At 48.9% G+C, this 18,116-nt stretch overlaps 1 protein-coding gene across 1 annotated transcript in view; it reads left to right on the forward strand.

Annotated features, from left to right (window-relative positions):
* Positions 1-18,116, forward strand: part of CLIP2 (CAP-Gly domain containing linker protein 2) — a 124,346-nt gene that overhangs the window by 84,528 nt on the left and 21,702 nt on the right. Inside the window, exons 9-12 of the mRNA XM_069089148.1 lie at positions 4,689-4,793; positions 7,867-8,805; positions 14,164-14,221; positions 16,049-16,132. Of these exons, the coding sequence (XP_068945249.1) occupies positions 4,689-4,793; positions 7,867-8,805; positions 14,164-14,221; positions 16,049-16,132 (1,186 nt within the window). The remainder of the gene's footprint in view (positions 1-4,688; positions 4,794-7,866; positions 8,806-14,163; positions 14,222-16,048; positions 16,133-18,116) is intronic.

The following is an 18,116-nucleotide window of genomic DNA, read 5'->3' on the forward strand; positions in this document are numbered from 1 at the left end:
AGGAAGGAAGGAAGGAAGGAAGGAAGGAAGGAAGGAAGGAAGGGGAAAGAAAGGAAAGAAGGAAAAAAGAAAGATGGAAAGAAGAAAAAGAAGAAAGGAAAGAAAGAAAAAAAGGAAAAAAGATGGAAAGAAAGAAGGAGAGCATTTCTTATGTGTTTACTCTCTGCTTGGCACTCTACCAAGTCAAAAGCAAGATATCTCAGGTGGTGGAAAGTGAGACAGGCTAGGGAGCATGGTCTGAGGTCAGCTGACTCTAGTGGGCAGAGGGAATGTCCCTTCTCATATATTCACGACATGAGTCTTCAGCCCAGGAAAGCCAGGGATTTGCTGGGGGCGGGGGGAGGTGATGGGTATCTGGGGTAAAGGACAGTTGACAGCATGTAGGTTTCAGACTTTGCCAATCATTTCCTTTCCTGTTGCCTGAGGATGGTTTCTATGGAGACAGTGGTTGCCTTGCTGGGGGGCGATGGGACCAGAGAGCTCTCTGCCTACTTGTGTCTGCATTTGTGGGGTGAGCTTTGTGGAACTGGAGCCCCAGAAAGGAGGGGACGGAGGGATAGGAGTGTGAGGGCCTCCAGGGAGAAGAGACCCATGAAAAACCAGCTTGGTTGGGGGTTTTTTCATCATACTACCTGGATAAAAAGGAGGAGGGAGGGTGGGACTTTCTTTTCTCTGATTATGGAAGATAGAGGGACAATCAAATGTCTGAGCATCCAAGATATCCTCACTGGGTGCCAGGCACTGTGAGTGATTATGACTAATGATAATAACTGACATTTTAAGGGCCATTTTAAGATTGTAAACATTTGACATACAATACCTCATTTGGGACATATAGCAACCTTCTGAGGTAAGGCCGTCTTTATTCCCATTTTACAGGTGAGGAAAGTGAGGCTCAGAGATATGAAGAGCCTTGACCAGGGTCATAGAAGTGGTACATTTAGAGCAAGAAGGGACCTTGGAGGTCATCAGTCCAACTCCCCAATTTATAGATGTGGAAACTGAGGCCCAGAAAAGTTAAGCGATTTGCCCAAGGCCCCACAAGCAGTAATGGAAAAGGCCAGAATCTGAACTTGGATTCTCATGTTTCTTTCCATCTGGGTCCAATTTCATTTCCACCTCTCCATGCCACATTAGAGACCAGTTTTGAACCTGGGTCTCTCTGATTCCAGATCCAACAATCTCTATTTAAGTTATAGATCGAGTCATCTATAGACTCGAGCCATCGAGTCCAACTCTCTCATTTTACAGATGGGGAAAACTGAGGCCAAGATAGGTCAAGCTACTTACCTACGCTCACAAAACTAGAAGTAGAGGCAGATTTTAAAGCCAGACCTTTCTGATTCCAAGTTCAGAGCTTTATAGACCCTAGGTCTGTCTAGAGCTAGAAGGCAGCTCAGAATCCATGAGTCCAACTACCCCATTTTCCAGATGAGGAAACTGAGACCCAGGGATGCCAAATGACTTGACCCAAGGTCCCAAAGGTAGTCAGCATCAGAGTCAGAATCCGTACCCAGGTCCTCAGACTATGAAGGGTTTTTTCCACTGCCCACTCTACTTACATGCATTAATGTATGGCAAACACTGGAGGAGGAGGAGGAGGAGGAGGAGGAGGAGGAGGAGGAGGGATATAGTGTAGTGGGAAGAGCCCTGGACTTAGAACCCAGAGAACCTGGCTTTGAATCTCAGTACTCCCTGTGTGGCCTTGAGAAAATCATTGAACCTTCTGGCACCTCTGTTGCCTCATCTGTGACATGAGAATATTAACCTACCCCCCGGGATTTAGAATGAGGAAAACCGCTTTGTAACCCTTAAATAGCTATAGAAATGTAAGCTCTGGTTGTTGTCCTCCAAAGACACGATTCACACCTTCAAGGAATCCTCAGTCAGTCTGCGTGCATAAAAGTGAAATGGAGATGCAACAAGAAATCTGTCCCAGGACAGTCTTGGTGAAGGGTTAAAAGAGGGCTATGTTCAGCAGAGAAGTTTCTTGGGAGAAGATTTTAGCCTCTATCCATGGTACCACTTTAAGCTGCCTCTTGCTTTCAAGTCTCCCTTTTTCTTCCCCTTTGTGGAATCAGTCAGTCAACAAGTATTTACTAAGCACTTTGTATATCTGGCCTTACTAGCTTGTGTCACCCTGGGCAAGTCACTTCACCCTGTTTGCCTCAGTTTCCTCATCTGTAAAATGAGCTGAAGAAGGAAATGGTAAACTACTCTAATATCTTTGCCAATAAAACCCCCAATTGGGGTCACAAAGAATTGGACACAATTGAAACCACTGAACAAGAGATATGGGAGGTACCAGACCAGGGGAGGCCACTGGTGTCCATTAGCCTGATTTTCCTGGGCTCGCCTTGCTGGTGTTTGGACAGCGGGAAGAGTAAGGAGGAGCCCACAGAATCAAAGTGCCTCTAGCCTCTGTCTCCTCCTCCTCCTTCAGTGGCCAGACCCTCCTTCACTTCTCTGTTCCAGCCTCGCTGCGTGACCTTGAGTCGGCTCCCAGACGGGCTCACTTTGCCCATCTGTCGTGTGAGATTCAGCTGACAGCTCTCACCCAGTGAAGAGAGCTGGCTTAATTAATGTTTGAGGAGGGCTCTGGGGTCACTGGCCAAAAGCCAGGCTTCTCTCTCTCTCTATCTTTTTCCTTTTCTTTGTCCTTCTCACCTAGGCTATTTGATAGCGTTAGATTCTCTCCTGCAGAGCACTGCTAGCGCTCAGTGAATTCTAAAGCAGGTGAAGTCACAGGTGTCAGATGCTCCATCAGAGCCCACCAATGTGTCAGCAGTGGTGGTGGAGGGGAAGTTACAACCTGACTAGTCATTACAGAGAAGGGCCCTTAGGATCCTGGAATATGGGGTGAAATGCTCCCTCCCCGATATTATAAGACAGTCACGTTCTCAAGAGGCAGCATGAGATGGGGGTGACAGAGAGAGAGACAAACAGACACAGAGAGAGAGAGAGGGAGAGACAGAGAAACACAGAGAAAGAGAGAGAAAGGAGGGAGGGAGGGAGAGAAGGAAAGAGACAGGGAGAGGGAGAGACAGACAAAGAGAGAGACTCAGAGAGGGAGAGGGAGAGAGAGACAGAGAGGAAGGAGGGAGAGGAGAGACACAGAGAGGGAGAGAGACAGGGAGAGGAGAGAAAGAGACAGACAGAGACAGAGAGAGGGAGAGGGAGAAACAGAGAGAGAGAGAGAGAGAGAAAAAGAGAGAGACAGAGAGACAGAGAGAGAGAGAGAGAAAGGGGGGAGGGAGGGAGAGAAGGAAAGAGACAGGGAGAGGGAGAGACAGACAAAGAGAGAGAGAGAGAGAGAGAGAGAGAGAGAGAGATTGAGAGCACTAACATGGAAGTCAGCCCCACTTAGGTGCAAGTGTTGAAGTGTCTCTATGACCCTGGGCAAGTCCCTTAGCCACCAGGCAATTCTCTAAAACTATTAGGTTGTAGAAAAGGTACCACCCTACATTGGTAAAGGGAGTTTCCTCATCTAGAATTTCCCTATACCATGTAAATGCTCTCACAGGTCTAGTCTCTATCCCAAAGCCTTATGGGAGGCACCAGGGACTTTTTTTTTTCCTTTTTGGTCCAGACATGTGATTTCATTAGCATTGGGAGCTCTCAGTTTGGAAATTCCCGTCATCAATGCAGCCTGGCAACCCATTGGTGGTGGGTACTCTTGGAAAATTGCCTGGGACGCTGAGGAGACTTGCCAGTGATCACAGGGCTGCTATCACAAGCAAGGCTGGCCCTCTAGGCGGTATGCAGGAACACCTCTAAGAACCAGAAATAGAAAGATAAAAGTGAAAAAAAAAGCCCTGCCCCCAAGGAGCTTAAATTCTCTTCAGTAGAAAGAGCACTGACCTGGAAGTCAAGGGCTCTGGCTTCAGATCTTGCCTAGAAAAAATGCCTGTGTGCCCTTAGGCAAGTCATTTCCTCTTCTGTGGAATGAGGGGGCTGGAGCAGGTGGCCTCTGAGGTCACTGTCAGCTCTAGAGTGGTAATCCTGTGATCCTGTGTCCCTTCTCCTCCTTGGGCATCAGCTTCCCCATCTGTAAAATGAGGGGGTTGGACCAGATGGCCTCTGAAGCGCCTATCAGTTCTAGGCCCGTAACCCTTTATGATCACAGATGACTTCTTGTGGCTACGGATTCTGCCCTAGGTCCTGAGAGAACTGGGGTCAGAGGCAGGAAAGCTCTGCAACTTTGAATCCAGAGAGGGGTTGTATGCATAACTAGATGGCCACTGGGGTCCTTTCCAGTTCCACATCTCTGCCCCTATGTTTGCAGAGGTCCTGTGGCATCGTGGGAAAAGCACTGGAGTCAGGGCAGCCAGGTTCAAATCCTGAGTCTTCCATTTCCTGTGTGACTTTGGGCAAATTGCTTCCCCTCTCTGGGCCTCAGTTTCCTCCTCTGTAAAGTAAGAGGGTTGGACTAGATGTCCTCCAAAGTCCCCTCCAGCTCGGGATCTGGGATCCCTCTGTGTGCCTCAGTTTCCTTATCTGAAAAGTGAGAGGGTTGGAGTAGATGGTCTCTGAGGTTTCTCTGTGCTCTGAATCTATGATTCTATGACCTTATGAATGTGACACAGCCTCTCTTCTCTCTCTCTCTCCCTCTCTCCTTCTTCGCATTTCTCTCTCTCTCTGTCTCTGTCTCTCTCCCCCACTCTCCGCCCCTCCCCGTGCGGGACCAGACTCAGACGCAGCTGGAACATGCTCGAATTGGAGAGTTAGAGCAGAGCCTGCTGTTTGAGAAGGCACAGGCAGAAAAGCTGCTCAGAGAGTTAGAGGACAATCGGGTAAAGACGCCCCCCTCCCCCTGCCCCTCCCCCGCCCCCTCCTGCCCCACCCTCCCCGGTACTAAAGCTGCTCCAAGAGTACAGAGGCCCTGTTCTCTCTCCCCCCCCTCCCCCCATTCCACTCCTCCCCCCTCCTGGCCTGCCCTCCCCCCACGCCCTGCCTGCCAAGCAGTGGCTCCCCCGGCTTTTGTTCCCTCTTCTTCCCTGGCCCCCACACCCTCCTGCCACCACCCTCCCTTATTCTGCCTTCTGTGATCTCTTAATTATTGCTTTTTTTCATTCCCTTTTGGAAGCAGTAGAGAAACGCAAGCTCATTGGCTTTGTGCCTTTGGGTGCTAGCACTGATTTGTTTCTCTAATTTCGGTTTGTTTCTTAGCTTATCATCTCCTCTTGCTAGAAGTCTCCTGGGCCTCAGTTTACTTATCTGTTAAATGAGGGGAGTTGGACTAAATGACCACTTAGTGCCCCCATCCCCATCTAGGATCGAAGGATCCTAAGTCACTAAACATCTCTGGGCTTCCTTTCTCTCATCTTTAAAACAAGGTGGCCTCGGAGGTGCTTTCCAGCTCTAGAGCTCAGATCCTATGATCCCATGGTCATGCCTTCTGGGGGTGATCAACAGGCCTCCCCCTCCCCCTTCTCTCCCTATCACCATCCACATCTAATCACACATTCATTTTGCCTCCAAATATCACTTTCCATTCCCAATTCAAGTCTTCAGCTTGGAGCAAGCTCCATCAGTCTCCCTCCTATCCCAGGCTTAGAAATGGGGAGACTTGGGAGCATTAATGAGGTGTTTGGGTAAGGGACTGGCCCAAAAGCTTCACTGAAAGAAAGAAGAAAGAGGGCGATTCTCCTTTGAAATTCTCAGTTGGCCTCCAACAAGGTGGCGGGCCCAGGATCTGAGGGAGTGGTGAGAAGGGGAAGGAAGGGTGGCTGTCTCTGACTGGGCATCACTTGTTACTGGAGGGTGTGAAAGGTCATCAGAGGAGGTGGGGATGACTTCATGTCTGGTGAAATTGGGGGGAAGACCGCTACAGTCCCTCAAAGTCTTCAAACTTTCATCTAGGGCCCAATGAGATGATCGGTGTGTAGGGGGTGATGTCTAGGGGACAGGACCAATGAAATTCACTAGGACTGAGTATCACAGTTTGGTCCTGGGGGATAGGATTCTGACTCTGAATATGTCCTGATTTATAAGTTGGCCTGCTCTGGGTCCTTCCTGCTCACCATTGGGCAGCAAGATCAGGTCCCAAACAAACTTCCCTCCCCAAACTGTCCTAAAACCCTAGCTCAATCTTCCTGGTTTGGTCAGTGCCTCAGAGTCCCTCACCTTTCTAGCAGAGCTGGGGCTAAGGGGAAGGTTGGAGGGAAGTTGCTGCTAGGGGTATTCTTCTTGCCTTCTAGGAGAGCTGGGACTAAGGGTAGGCAATGAGGGCAACTGCCTAGGGTGCAGTACCTGAGGAGGGCAGGAGAGAGGGGTGCAAGAGAGGTTGCTTTGGAATGTTATATCTTATAAAAGCCCATATCTTAATGCCAGATAATTCTACTTTACATGGCAAGCATGCATTTTGTGATAGCTAAGTCAAGTCTCATATGTTCCAGTGAAGGCTCCATGCTCCCCCCAGTAGGCAATATCTCACAGCACAGTTTTTCAAATACCGTTAGGTTGGAGGGACAAGTAATTTCCAAAACTTGCCCCAAGCAATCAGTACCCTGACCAAGGTAACCCTTCCTTCCAGCATTCATCCACCATCCATCCACTGCCTTATTTTATTTCTGTTGCTAATAACTGTTAACTAATTGATTCCCACTGGCAAGCTTTCCCCCTTTTGTCCCAGGGTAGCAGAGCAATTTCCCTGGTCTCCCTAAGAGTAGCAGTGCTTGGGACCAACCAGGAATACTGATTGATCACAACAGTTTTACCTTTCTCGTTTCCATGGCTGCTGCTTGAGGAGGAGAGAAATGATGTTGATTGGGAAAACACAATCTTTAAAAATGCCTAGATATATTTATAGGTGGGCTGGCCAGTTTTCTTGTAGCCTTAGCAAATGTACATACCAATATATCCTGTCACTGGGGCATATTATTGGTGTGACCTTGAGAAAGTCACCTAACCGAGCTATGCATCAGTTTCTTCTGTAAAATAAAGGGATTGGAATAAATGCACTCTGAGATCACTTTAGTTTCAAATCTGTGATCCTACAATATGTATTCACACATACAGAAATTTGAGTTAAGGCAAAGAGGCAGGAAATGGCCATTTGCAGATTGGCTGGCTGGCTTTGGCCCATTTACAGATTGGCAGGCTGCAGTTCCCCCAAAACAAAGAAGGATTTGATTTAGGAATTTTAAAAAGCACCCAACCCCAAGTGAACTTAATTTTTAAAGCACCAAAATGGGGGAGGGAGGATATTTTGGAGCTGGAAAATAAGGAGTTAAATAGCAACCCACTGAAGCTTTTTTTTTTTTTAGTTTAATGATAAGGAATTTGAAAAAATCATTTGAGTTTCTTTTTTTCAAGATGAGGTTAAAAAAAGTTTATTGTTTCTAGCCTTATCCAATAAAAGTGGGTCACAAGTGAATCGCACTGTGTTTAAAGTCAAGCATTTCTCTGAACATGAACTGGCCCATTTGCATACTGGCCTTTTTCTGTATTTGGACAAAAGTCATCTACCAAGTGAGGCAGAAGTCATTCTGTGGACATGTCCTCCTTTTTGCCTTTAAGTGAGTGACACAGGGAAAATCTCAAAAGGAAACAAACAGTAACTCTAGACCTGAGCAGGCCAATCCCTGGACACTGCCCAGTTCTCTCAGTTTCCCTTTTCGTCCCACGCATTGCACCTGTGGTGAAAATGGGCTCACTTTGGCAAGTCTCTGGCAGCTGATACCCTGGGGCAAATCTGGAAGTCAGGAGGGACTGCTTTGTCCGCTCTGCCTAGCGTACAAATCTCTGTGTCTCAGCAAGGAGACCCTTTGTCTGGGAAGGAACGCCCATCGTCCCTGGGCCTCCTCCTCCCACCCCATCTGCAGGGAAGGTCCCAACTGACCAGATCTTCCCTCTCGCTTCCAGATGACCACGGTGGCGGAGCAGTCCAGGATCCTGCAGCTGGAGGAGGAGCTGAGCCTGCGGCGGGGGGAGATCGAGGAACTCCAGCAGTGCCTGCGGCAGACGGGCCCCTCGGAGCCCTCGGACACCAGCCCATCCTCCGAGGCCCTGCGGCTCCGGGAGCAGCTTCTGGCGGCCAGCAAGGAGCACCAGAAGGACAGTGAGCTGCTCAAGGACAAGTACGAGAAGGCCCTGAAGGCCTACCAGCTGGAGGTGGAGAGGCTGAAGGCCGCCAATGAGAAGTACAGCCAGGAGATCGCGGAGCTGAAGCACAGAGTCCAGCAGGCCACCAGCGAGAACATGGGGCTGATGGACAACTGGAAGTCCAAGCTGGACACGCTGGCTTCCGACCACCAGAAGTCGCTGGAGGACCTGAAGGCCACCCTCACCTCGGGCCCCAACACGCAGCACAAGGAGATCGTGGAGCTCAAGGCCGTGATGGAGAGCGTCAAGCTCGAGCACCAGCTGGAGCTGGGCAACCTGCGGGCCAAGCACGACATCGAGACGGCCGTGCTGGCCAAGGAGAAGGAGGGCCTGGCGGCCAGGCTGGGGCAGGCCCGCCAGGAGCTGGAGGAGGTGCGGCAGCACTGGAAGGCGCAGCTGGAAGCCAGGTCCAGCCAGCACCTGCTGGAGCTGCAGGAGGCCCGGGAGCAGTGCAGGGACGCCGAGCTGCGGGCCCGCGAGCTGGGCAAGCTGGACGGCGAATGCAAGGAGCAGGCCCAGGCCATCGACTTCCTGAAGGAGCAGATCGCCCTGGCCGAGAAAAAGATGTCGGACTATGAGGCGCTGCAGAGGACGGAGGCCCAGAGCAAGCAGGAGATCCAGCGGCTGCAGGAGAAACTCCTGGTGACGGAGAACATGCTGCAGGCCAGGGAATCGCTCTGCTCTTCTCAGCACTCTGACGTAGGCTGGGGGGCCCCCGCTCTCCTGCTCTCGCTTTCTTTCTCTGGCGGGCTGGCCTGGGGGGCGGGTTTGGCAAGACCGATGCAAGGTTGGGAATGGGGAGAGAGACCAGACCTGGAATTTCTTTGGTACGTGGAAGTCCCAGGTGAGGGAACTCCCTCTGCGAATGCAAATTGGACCTTTCTCTGCCACATAGAGTTTTAGACAGTCACCTAGAGGTTAGGTGACTTGCTCAGGGTTATGCAACCAGTATGTGTCAGAGGTAAGTTTTAAGCCAAAGTCTCCCAAGGGTGGCTTCCAAGCATAACTCCTGAGGCTGGCTCTCAGTTCCCTACACCAGTGATTTTAAACTCACAGGGACCATGTAGAAGGATCTCCATGGACCTTGTGTTGACCTAGTTTTAAAATGTAACATTGTCTACATTGTATTTTTATTTATTTTGTTGACTATTTCCCAGTGACATCTTAAGTTGGTTCTGACCACATGTGGGAATGTTGTGGGCCACATGTGGCCTCTGGACCATTGACCTGTGCCATACAGACTCCCACAGGCCAGCAATAGTTCTTATAATTGCGAGGGAAGTTAGTCAATGTTAACAAGGGCATTCCATTTTGCCGAGGCCTCTATTTACTCTGGTATGGCACAGTATATCTGGGGTCAGAGGTCCCATTCACAGAGCTGCTTCCTTGCCTGCGTGATCATGGGCAAGGCCTTTCCCTTTCTGGGCCTCAGAGAGAAGAGAAATATGCTTTCATTCCATCCCTCTAGGTCTCTGTGGGCTTACCCAGTGAATCTCGTTCCCCTGCTTCCCTGCTCCTTCTGAGGAGGAAGGAGGGAAGGTGACAAATACTTGTGGTTATTTGTGCAATCCTGGACTTAGTCCTAGGAGAGACCTCAGTATGACTCATTCAGGTCAAACCTCCCATTTTACAGAGGAGGACATTGAGGCCAGCAGAATGAGAAGTCTGGATGAAATGACCTATATGGAGCTATCAATCCAGAGCTATACTCCTGTAATCCTCCATTTCTTGTCTAACCCCCTCAGTTTACAGAGGAGGAAACTGAGACCCGGCCCCTTTCTCCTACACAGAGCCACCTCTCTAAGGTCAGTCCCAATTCCAGAATTCCATGATTTTCTTCAGTCAGGAAAATTTGCTGCCACTTAACATGATGCTGTGGAAAGAGATCCTGGGTTAAATCCCAACTCTACTCCTTACTGTCTTTGTGACCTTGGGAAAATCACTTTACTTCTTTGGGCCTCAGTTTCCTCTTCTGAAAAATCAGAGAGTTGGACTAGATGACCTTTAAGGTACCTTCTATTTACGAATCTAGGATTCTGGGAATAACCATACAATCATTTTTCCATTTTCCTCAATTCTTTTACTCTTTTTCTTCCCCAGACAAATGAGACAAACTCACTGGGTAAACCCACTCAGATTTTGTGGAGTAGGATGTAAAATGGCTCCCTCCTCCACTCTCCCCCAAATCTCACTCTGGTGTCTGTCCACTCCTGGGGAACTTGCTGATGTGATCATTGGTTTCTGTGGATTCTGAGAGTGGAAGGAAAACTTCATTTGTATGTGTCCCCTTAAAAGGTTAAGAGACACCCTCAAAGGTCTCATTTTGGACTCTGATGTAACAGCAAAAGCAGAGAATGAGGACCAGCAACGAAAGGGTCTTCTGGGTTTTCCTGGTAGCCCTGCCTGGACCCAGAACTGTGTCTGCCCTCTCCATGGTGCTGAAAACAAGAGTTTGCAGAGAAATGCCATAGGGACTCTCTTCCGTCCCACTCAAATATTTGACTCCCCCCTTTTCATGACGGGAGATGTCTCCTGATGAAGTTTGTGTTTCCCCCCAGAAGGGATCATTATACACATCCCCAGTAGGAGCCCTTCAGGGGGAAAAAGAGATGAGCCCTGGAGTCACCAGGAAGGAGACAGTTGCTGTCTCTGCCCTATGTATACATTGTTGCAGTTGTGTCTGACTTTTTTACCCCATGAGAGGGGTTCTTAGCAAAGTGGTTTGCCGCTTCCTTCTCCAGTGGATTAGGCAGAGGGTAAGTGACTTGCCCAGGGTCACGCAGTTAATAAGTGTCTGAGGCTAGATTTGGACTCGGGTCTTCTTGACTCCAGGTCTGGAGCTCTATCCATTGAGCCACCTAGCTGCCTCCAAGACAAACAGAGGTTAAATGACTTGCCTAGGATCACACAGCTAGTGAGTATCTGAGGTCAGATTTGAACCCAGGTCCTCCTGACTCTGGGCACAGAACTCTATCCACCGAGCTTCGATATACATTACCACCAGCTAATGCAGTAGAACCACAGAATATCAGGGCTGGAAATTGCTTTCAACATCTCCCACTCCAATGCCCTCATCCCAAAGAGGCCCCCAAATGACTCCTGTGAGATCACATAGCTAGTTAGCCAGGGATGAGAGCGATTCCTTCTGTTATAACATGCTTCCTCATTTAGCAAATGACAAGGTGGACATTCGCTCAAAATCATCCTTTGGGGGCAGGGGCATCTAGCTCTGGAGTGGGAAAGACTGAACAAGAGTGGCATTCCCCTCCCCGATGGCTGGCTGGATACCCCTTGGGAAGGACCTTCCTTGGAGGGGAGTTTTGGGGAGCTCTGAGGTTATCATGGCCACCTTGGAGAGTCTGGCAAAGAACATGCTCCCCCATCCACTCCTAGGCACAGACACAAGGCGCAGGAGTCTGCCCCAGAATGAGCACTGTTCACCAATCTTCCAAGTCGTTTTCCAAATCCATCTGGCCCAGAGTATGTTCAGTCTCAACACCTACTACAGTGAGTGATAAATACACTGATATTGGAGTTGTCCTTTTCCCACCCACCCCCAACCTGAGCATAGTCTAGTAGGGAGGACACTGGATCAGGAGTCTAAAGAGCTGGATTCTGCTATGAGCTCTGGCCCTAACTTACTGTGTGACCTTGGACAAGTCCCCTCCCCTCTTCACATCTCAGGCTCCTCCTTTGTAAAATGAAGGGATGGAACTAAAAGATAATCTCTAAGAGCCTATTCCAGTCATATATTTGATGAATATATAAGAAATATCCTATTTTCAGAATTATGTCTATATAGTTTTATTATATATGTATATATAATTTATATATACACATATGTAAGAAGATGTGTAATTCCATCATAGAATAAAATTAGATTAGAAGGTGATCTCTGGGGCTCTATTCCATTCCTATACACTTGATAAATATGAGGAAGCCTTACTCTAAGAATAACCTCTGTAGCTGTAGATTTATGTGTATGCACATATTCATATATGTGTCTATGTGTATATACGCATGCGCGCACACACATATACACACACGCACACACACTGTAATTGTCACCCCATCAGAGCAGGGAGCTCACACTGAAGCCCTTCCCCCAGAGCCAGCCACATGTCTGGGGCGCAGAAAAGTCGGATTGGTTCAGGTCCCACAGCCTGGGAGGGTGGGGGGGGGGGTGGTCTTCCTGACTCAGAGGCCGGGCGTCTGTCTCTCCATCATGTCACTGTGCACGGTCTGGTGGACTGAGGGCCAGCCCCAGAAGGCTGAGTTCGAGTTCTGAGTCTGACGCAGCCAAGCTCTTTGTCTCCGGCAGACACTTCATTTCTGGGTGTCCTCATAAGACTGGATAAGTCACCACAGTTGCTTGTCCTTGTTGGTGGAGAGATTCCTTATCAAGAGATTTTCACATCCCTGAAATCACTGGGCCTCTCCCCTAAATACACACGCAGTAGGGGAGAGGCAGACTCATCCATTTCTCCTCCTCCCTTCCCTTCCCACTCTTGACTTTAAAATTGATTAGGAGGCAATTATCCATATTACGGCCACTAGGTGGCACCATAGTGCATAGAGCCCTGGGCCTGGAGTCAGGAAGCTTCATCTCCCTGAGTTCAAATCTGGCCCCAGATGCTTACCAGCTGTTTGACCCTGGGCAAGTCACTTCACCCTGTTTGCCTCAGTTTCTTCATCTGTAAAATGAGCTGGAGAAGGCGCATCCTGGGCCATGATAAGACAGACATTTTCATTTTTTCCTCTGAATTTTAGATTTTCCCAAATAAGATTTAAAGGAATTTAATTCTGGTGGAATTTATCTGCTGAAGTTACATGCAGAGGACTGAGGGGAATGTTCAGACAGTAACCTGGGAGACAGAATCTGCCCTTCGGCCCCTTCCTCAGTGGTATTCGGTGGCAGGGGCCTGAACTCTTGGGCATCCCACAAAACTTTTGGCCCCTAGCAGGTTCTCCCTCAGACAAAGGTGATTCATTCATCATTCGAGAGCCCCATCACCACCCCTCTCCTGGCTCACAGAGCCTGGTCCCCATTAGCTTAGATGGAAAACACTTCTCTGGTGTTCTGTGCTGAGCGATTGGCTTTCCTTGAGCCTGGCAGAAAGATTAACCCAAGCACTCAGCCTTGTTTTTAATAATGTCCTACAGTTCTCTCCAGATTCAAGGGGTTAAGTCCAGAGGGAAAGTAGATTTCTAGGCCTCATAAGGCATGGTTTTGGGAAAGGTTATATTTATTTTTGAATCTTAGGAAATTCTAGTCCATTGACCTGGCTTAATAACCCATGTGTATGTGTGCATACCTTGGGTAAGAGAGAGGAGATCTGGGTGTTTTCATTGGCGATATGTTCAATATGAGTCAACAGGGTGACATGGGAGTCAGGAAAGTGACTGAGATCTTGAACCATAATAATGGGATCCTGGTGTCCAAAATAAGAGAGATGATGATCATGCTGTCCTCTGCCTAGATCAGGCTATCTGTTGCATCGTGCTCAGCTTCGGGCATCACATTTTAAGGCTGTCGGAGAGGCCGTGGGAGAGGCAGCCCAGTGTGTCAGAAATATGGCCCTGAAGTCAGGAAGAATTGGGTTGAAGTCCCAGCTCTGACTCATGTTGCCTGTGTGAACCTGGACAAGTCACAACGTTCCAGTGCCCCAGACATCTCTTTCAGAATAGAAATTGCAGAATAGTTGCTGATCTGCTTTGGAGAGAGAGTTTCCTCATGGTGCATTCCTTAGACCAAAGAAATCACAGGTTTAGACTGAAGAATAAGTAGAGAAATAAGCACATTCAAAGGAGGGTGACCGGCGGGCTGGAAGGTCTGGAAACCATCTCATCTGAAGTCCAACATCCTGACTTGGGATCCGAGGCTCAACCTTGGGATGTGTGGCTAAAGACAGATGTTCTTCCTCTAGGATGGCCCAGGCTGTGGGCAGTCAGGTGGTTCACTCTTTCAGGCTTTAAGAAGTTCCCAATAAACTGGAGTTTCGTAGGTCAGAGAAAGAGGAAGTGAGTACATCCTCTCACTAAGACCATTTCTTTCAGGTGATCGAGACAAATGACATTTCAGAAGAGAAGATCAGAATGAAACAGATCATGGAGGGTAAGGGGTGTCTCTTGTCTCCCCTCCTCCCAGGGCTCCCCTTGGGTTGGATGCTGGGGCTTGAGGTCTGAGGGATGACTACTCTTGGGAGGCATTCTCAGAGGTCATTTCTTACAGCTAAAGCATCATTCTTCTTCCCGTTTAGGTAAATCCTAAAACACAATGATTATTCATGGGACCTTCTCTTTAACCTTTAATCTTAGAGTTGCTTGGGGTCACATAGCCCGTGTGTGAGAGAAGCAGACCTTGTACCTAGGTTTTTGTGGCTCTGAGGCTGGCTCTCTAACCATTATACAGCACTGTCTCATCATATGAAAAGGTGGTCTTCATCATGGCCTAGGCAGCTGCCCTGTCTTGCCCCCCCCCAGTCCTGGCTCTAAAAGGATGAGGTAGTTGGAAAGCTCCACTGTCAGGGGAGGGGAGGCAAGTGGCAACGTAGAAAGGGTAAAGGTGGTGAAGTGATTTAGCTGACAGAGAGAGGATGCCATCTTTGATCGTGGATGTAATAGGGAGCCACTGAAGTGAGTGGAAGAGGTAGGTGATATGGTTAGATCTGTGCTTTGGCAGCTGAAAGAAAGATGGATTGGGGCAACAAGAGACCTGACATAAGACCCCCCTTCAAAGGTTATTTCACTAGTGCGCGTAAGAGTCAGTGAGGACATGAACTGGGCTAGTGGCTGTGTGAATGAAGAGGAAATGAGAGATGGTGTAAGGCAGAAAGAGTATTTGGCAGTGGTTGGATGTGTGGGTGAAGGAGGGAAGAGCTGAGGACAGCGACTGAGCACTCCTGAGCTTGGTTGGGAAGATGGTGGTCTCCTCAATAGTGAGAGAGGAGTTCAGAAGAGGGGAGAAGGTCTTGGGGCAAAGATGACTGAGTGTCAAGTGGCCTGTGTTACATCCTAACTGGTGAGGGGAGACTGTAGCTCGGGAGATAGACTGTGGCTCAATATATGAGTCTGGGAATCATCTGTGGAGAGATGATCATTGAACCCAAAGGGAGGGGATACAATAATAGAGTAAGAAAGATAAGTGGGCCCAGGACAGAGCATCGGAGGATACCCATGGTTAGTGGTCATAACCTGGATGAAAAGCCAGCTCAGGGACCTGAGGCGAAGCAGTCAGAGGAGACAGTGATCTCGTGAACACTCACAGAGAGAGGAGAAGGTGGGCCATGGTGCCAGATGCTGCAGAGAGGTCACCGAGGGGGTGTATTGAGAAGAGGCCACTAGACTGGCCAATGAGCAGGTCCCTGGTAACCTAGGAGAAAGCAGTTCCATTTAGGGCTCTGTGCTGTTGGGTGAATGCTTTATAAGCATTAATTGAGTGATTATCCTACCTCTTTCCTTAATGATGTGGAATCAATTCAAGAAAAGTCTGCTAAGCATTTACCATGATGTGTCAGTCTCCACAAAAGCCCAGAAACAAGAAAGGGAAGGGGAATGAGAAGGGGAGTGATGAATAACCCAGGATGGCTGGAACAAGGGCTTCTTGTCACATGAGGGCATTGGATGAGATGACCCCAAGGTCCCGTCCAGCTCTATATCTAAATCACTGTGTGAGAGGGAGTAGCAGCCACGAGGTTGGAACCAGACCGTGGGGAGCTTCGAATGCTGGCTTGAAAATCTCTCCTTTATTATTCATTCAGCAATAGAAGGGGCTACTGCTGGATGCTTGATAGGAACAACCAGAGCAGAGGGGTAGGAAGTCTTTCATAGGCCCTCGCCCTTTGGTTCATGTTTTCTGGTCTCAAACACACTATTGGGCACCATTAGGTCACGCAGTGTTTGCCATGACAACCCCCCTGAACCATTTCTCTTCTCCTCAAAGACTTACAGGACAAGCTGAGTAAGAGAGACAAAGAGGTGGCGTCCTTGGTATCACAGACCGAGATGCTCAAGGCCCAAGTAAGTGGTAAGTTTCCCCATGGCACTAGGTGGCCAGTTGCATGTTGGAGCCAGCCATGAATGCCCTTCTCCCACCTTGTCCCTCCCAACCACCACCACCATTTAACAGGGTGCCTGAAATTCTTCCATTACAGCTTCATTCCTTTGGATCTTAAACACATTAAAGTATCCCATATTCTTCTGATGTGCAGAGGACCATATGTTCAGAATGCGGCAGGGCAAAGCAAGCCCCTGTAGGAATGGGAAACTGACTGAGGGTCTTGGGCATGCCAGAGGATAGGATGATAGAAAGATCAGGTGCTACCCAGAGGCTTGTCCCCCACTTGTCTACTGGGTCAGCCTCCCAAGGGATATCCTCACCACCATCCCCGCCCTGGTCCCAGGCTGGTGACAGGCTCAGGTGAAGGTGGGTTTGATACAGAAAGCTCCCTTGCTGTTGAGGGCAGGAAATGAGAGATTCTTAGAGCCTACGAGACCATTGTTTTGGCATCTGTCCATCACCATCCCAAAAGGCAACTTATTTCCCATGTGTGACCTTGGACAAGTCACTACATAGCCTTGATCCCCAGTTTCCTCCTTTGTAGAATGGGGATAATAGACTCTGAGAACAATGCCCATAACACACTCCTACCCTTGAGTTTTCCCAAACATGAAGGGCCCATTAACCTAAGAGTGTTGTAGAACAGCCTGAAGATACAAGCAAGTTCCAGCAGAGGTGTAAGATGGATTTGTGGGTGGCATGTCCTTCTGGTACAGGTTACAGTGACCATGTGTCTAGAGATCGCTTTTCTGACAACCCCAGTTCTCCTCAACTAACGTGACTAAGACCACGGAGGAAAGAAAAGGCCTCTGAGAAGCCAAAAAGATGTCCCAAGGACCATTTTCTAGCACTTCTATACCTTACTCATTGTCTCTCACTCGGGGCCTAGTGACTCTGGCTTGCGAAGGTTTCTAATGATCTTGATGATCAGTCTTTCCAGCTTCCAGCAGATTAGAAACAGCAAATTAGAGGGAGGGAGGGAGGGAGGGAGGTGCATGGATGGCAACAAGAACTAGCAACTGACCAAGGACGGAGGAGTGAGTGTGGTAGCTTTGGAGCCGGGTTCAAATCTCGCCTCTGATGATTACTCCCTGCACATTGTGGCATAATACACATCACCTGCCTGGTCCTCAGTCTCCTTATTTGCAGAATAAGAGGATTGGGCTAGATGGCCTATGAGGTCCCTTCCTTATCTAAGAACCTATGAACCAAATGTAAAAACAATGAAAAAGGAGACGCTGGGATTAAAAAATCATAGTGGGTCAGGACCATTTAGTAGAGAAGGAAACCAGGCACCTTCAATAGGTCATCACTGTATTATGAACACATGGGATGCATTGGAAACAGTGCTGGGATGAAAGTGGGGAGGGACCTGAGTGTGAGTCCTGGATCTCACTCCCACTAGTGCCTTTGGGCAAGTCACCTCATTCTTTGAGACTCAGTTTCCTCATCTATAAAATGGGCAATGCTGTTGGCACTGCCCTCCTTGTGGGGTTGTTGTAGGAAATGTTTCGCAGCCCTTTCAGAATAACAGAAATGGGCTTTGCTATTGCAAGGGCTGGAATTAAGGGGCCCCTGAGTCACCCCAGAGAAGTCAAATTATATCAAATATGCTGTTTAATAAGATTAAATACAGGAGATACATGATTTCTTCAGAGAGCTAACATGGCAATAGTTCTACTTAGCCAAGGGCCTATAGGGCCTGCCAGATTGGTGTTGGCCTTACTGCCACCAAATGAGAGTGCTCAGTGCTCTTTCCTGTCCTCCTGTCTCCTGTCACTGGCATCCCCCTACTGGCCCACACTCAGGGTTTAGTCCTGTGGCCCCAGAGAAGGAAGGGCTGACACTCAAGAGGCCAAATGAATTTAATGGTGGTCCCCCCACCAGACAGATAAGTGCATGGGTAGGTGGGTAGGTAGGTGGGTGGGTAGGTAGGTAGGTGGGTAGGTGG

This window comes from Petaurus breviceps, unplaced genomic scaffold, assembly GCF_028583685.1.
Source record: "Petaurus breviceps papuanus isolate PSGF00001 unplaced genomic scaffold, PetGlider_PUasm1.0 186, whole genome shotgun sequence".
NCBI lineage: Eukaryota > Metazoa > Chordata > Mammalia > Diprotodontia > Petauridae > Petaurus > Petaurus breviceps.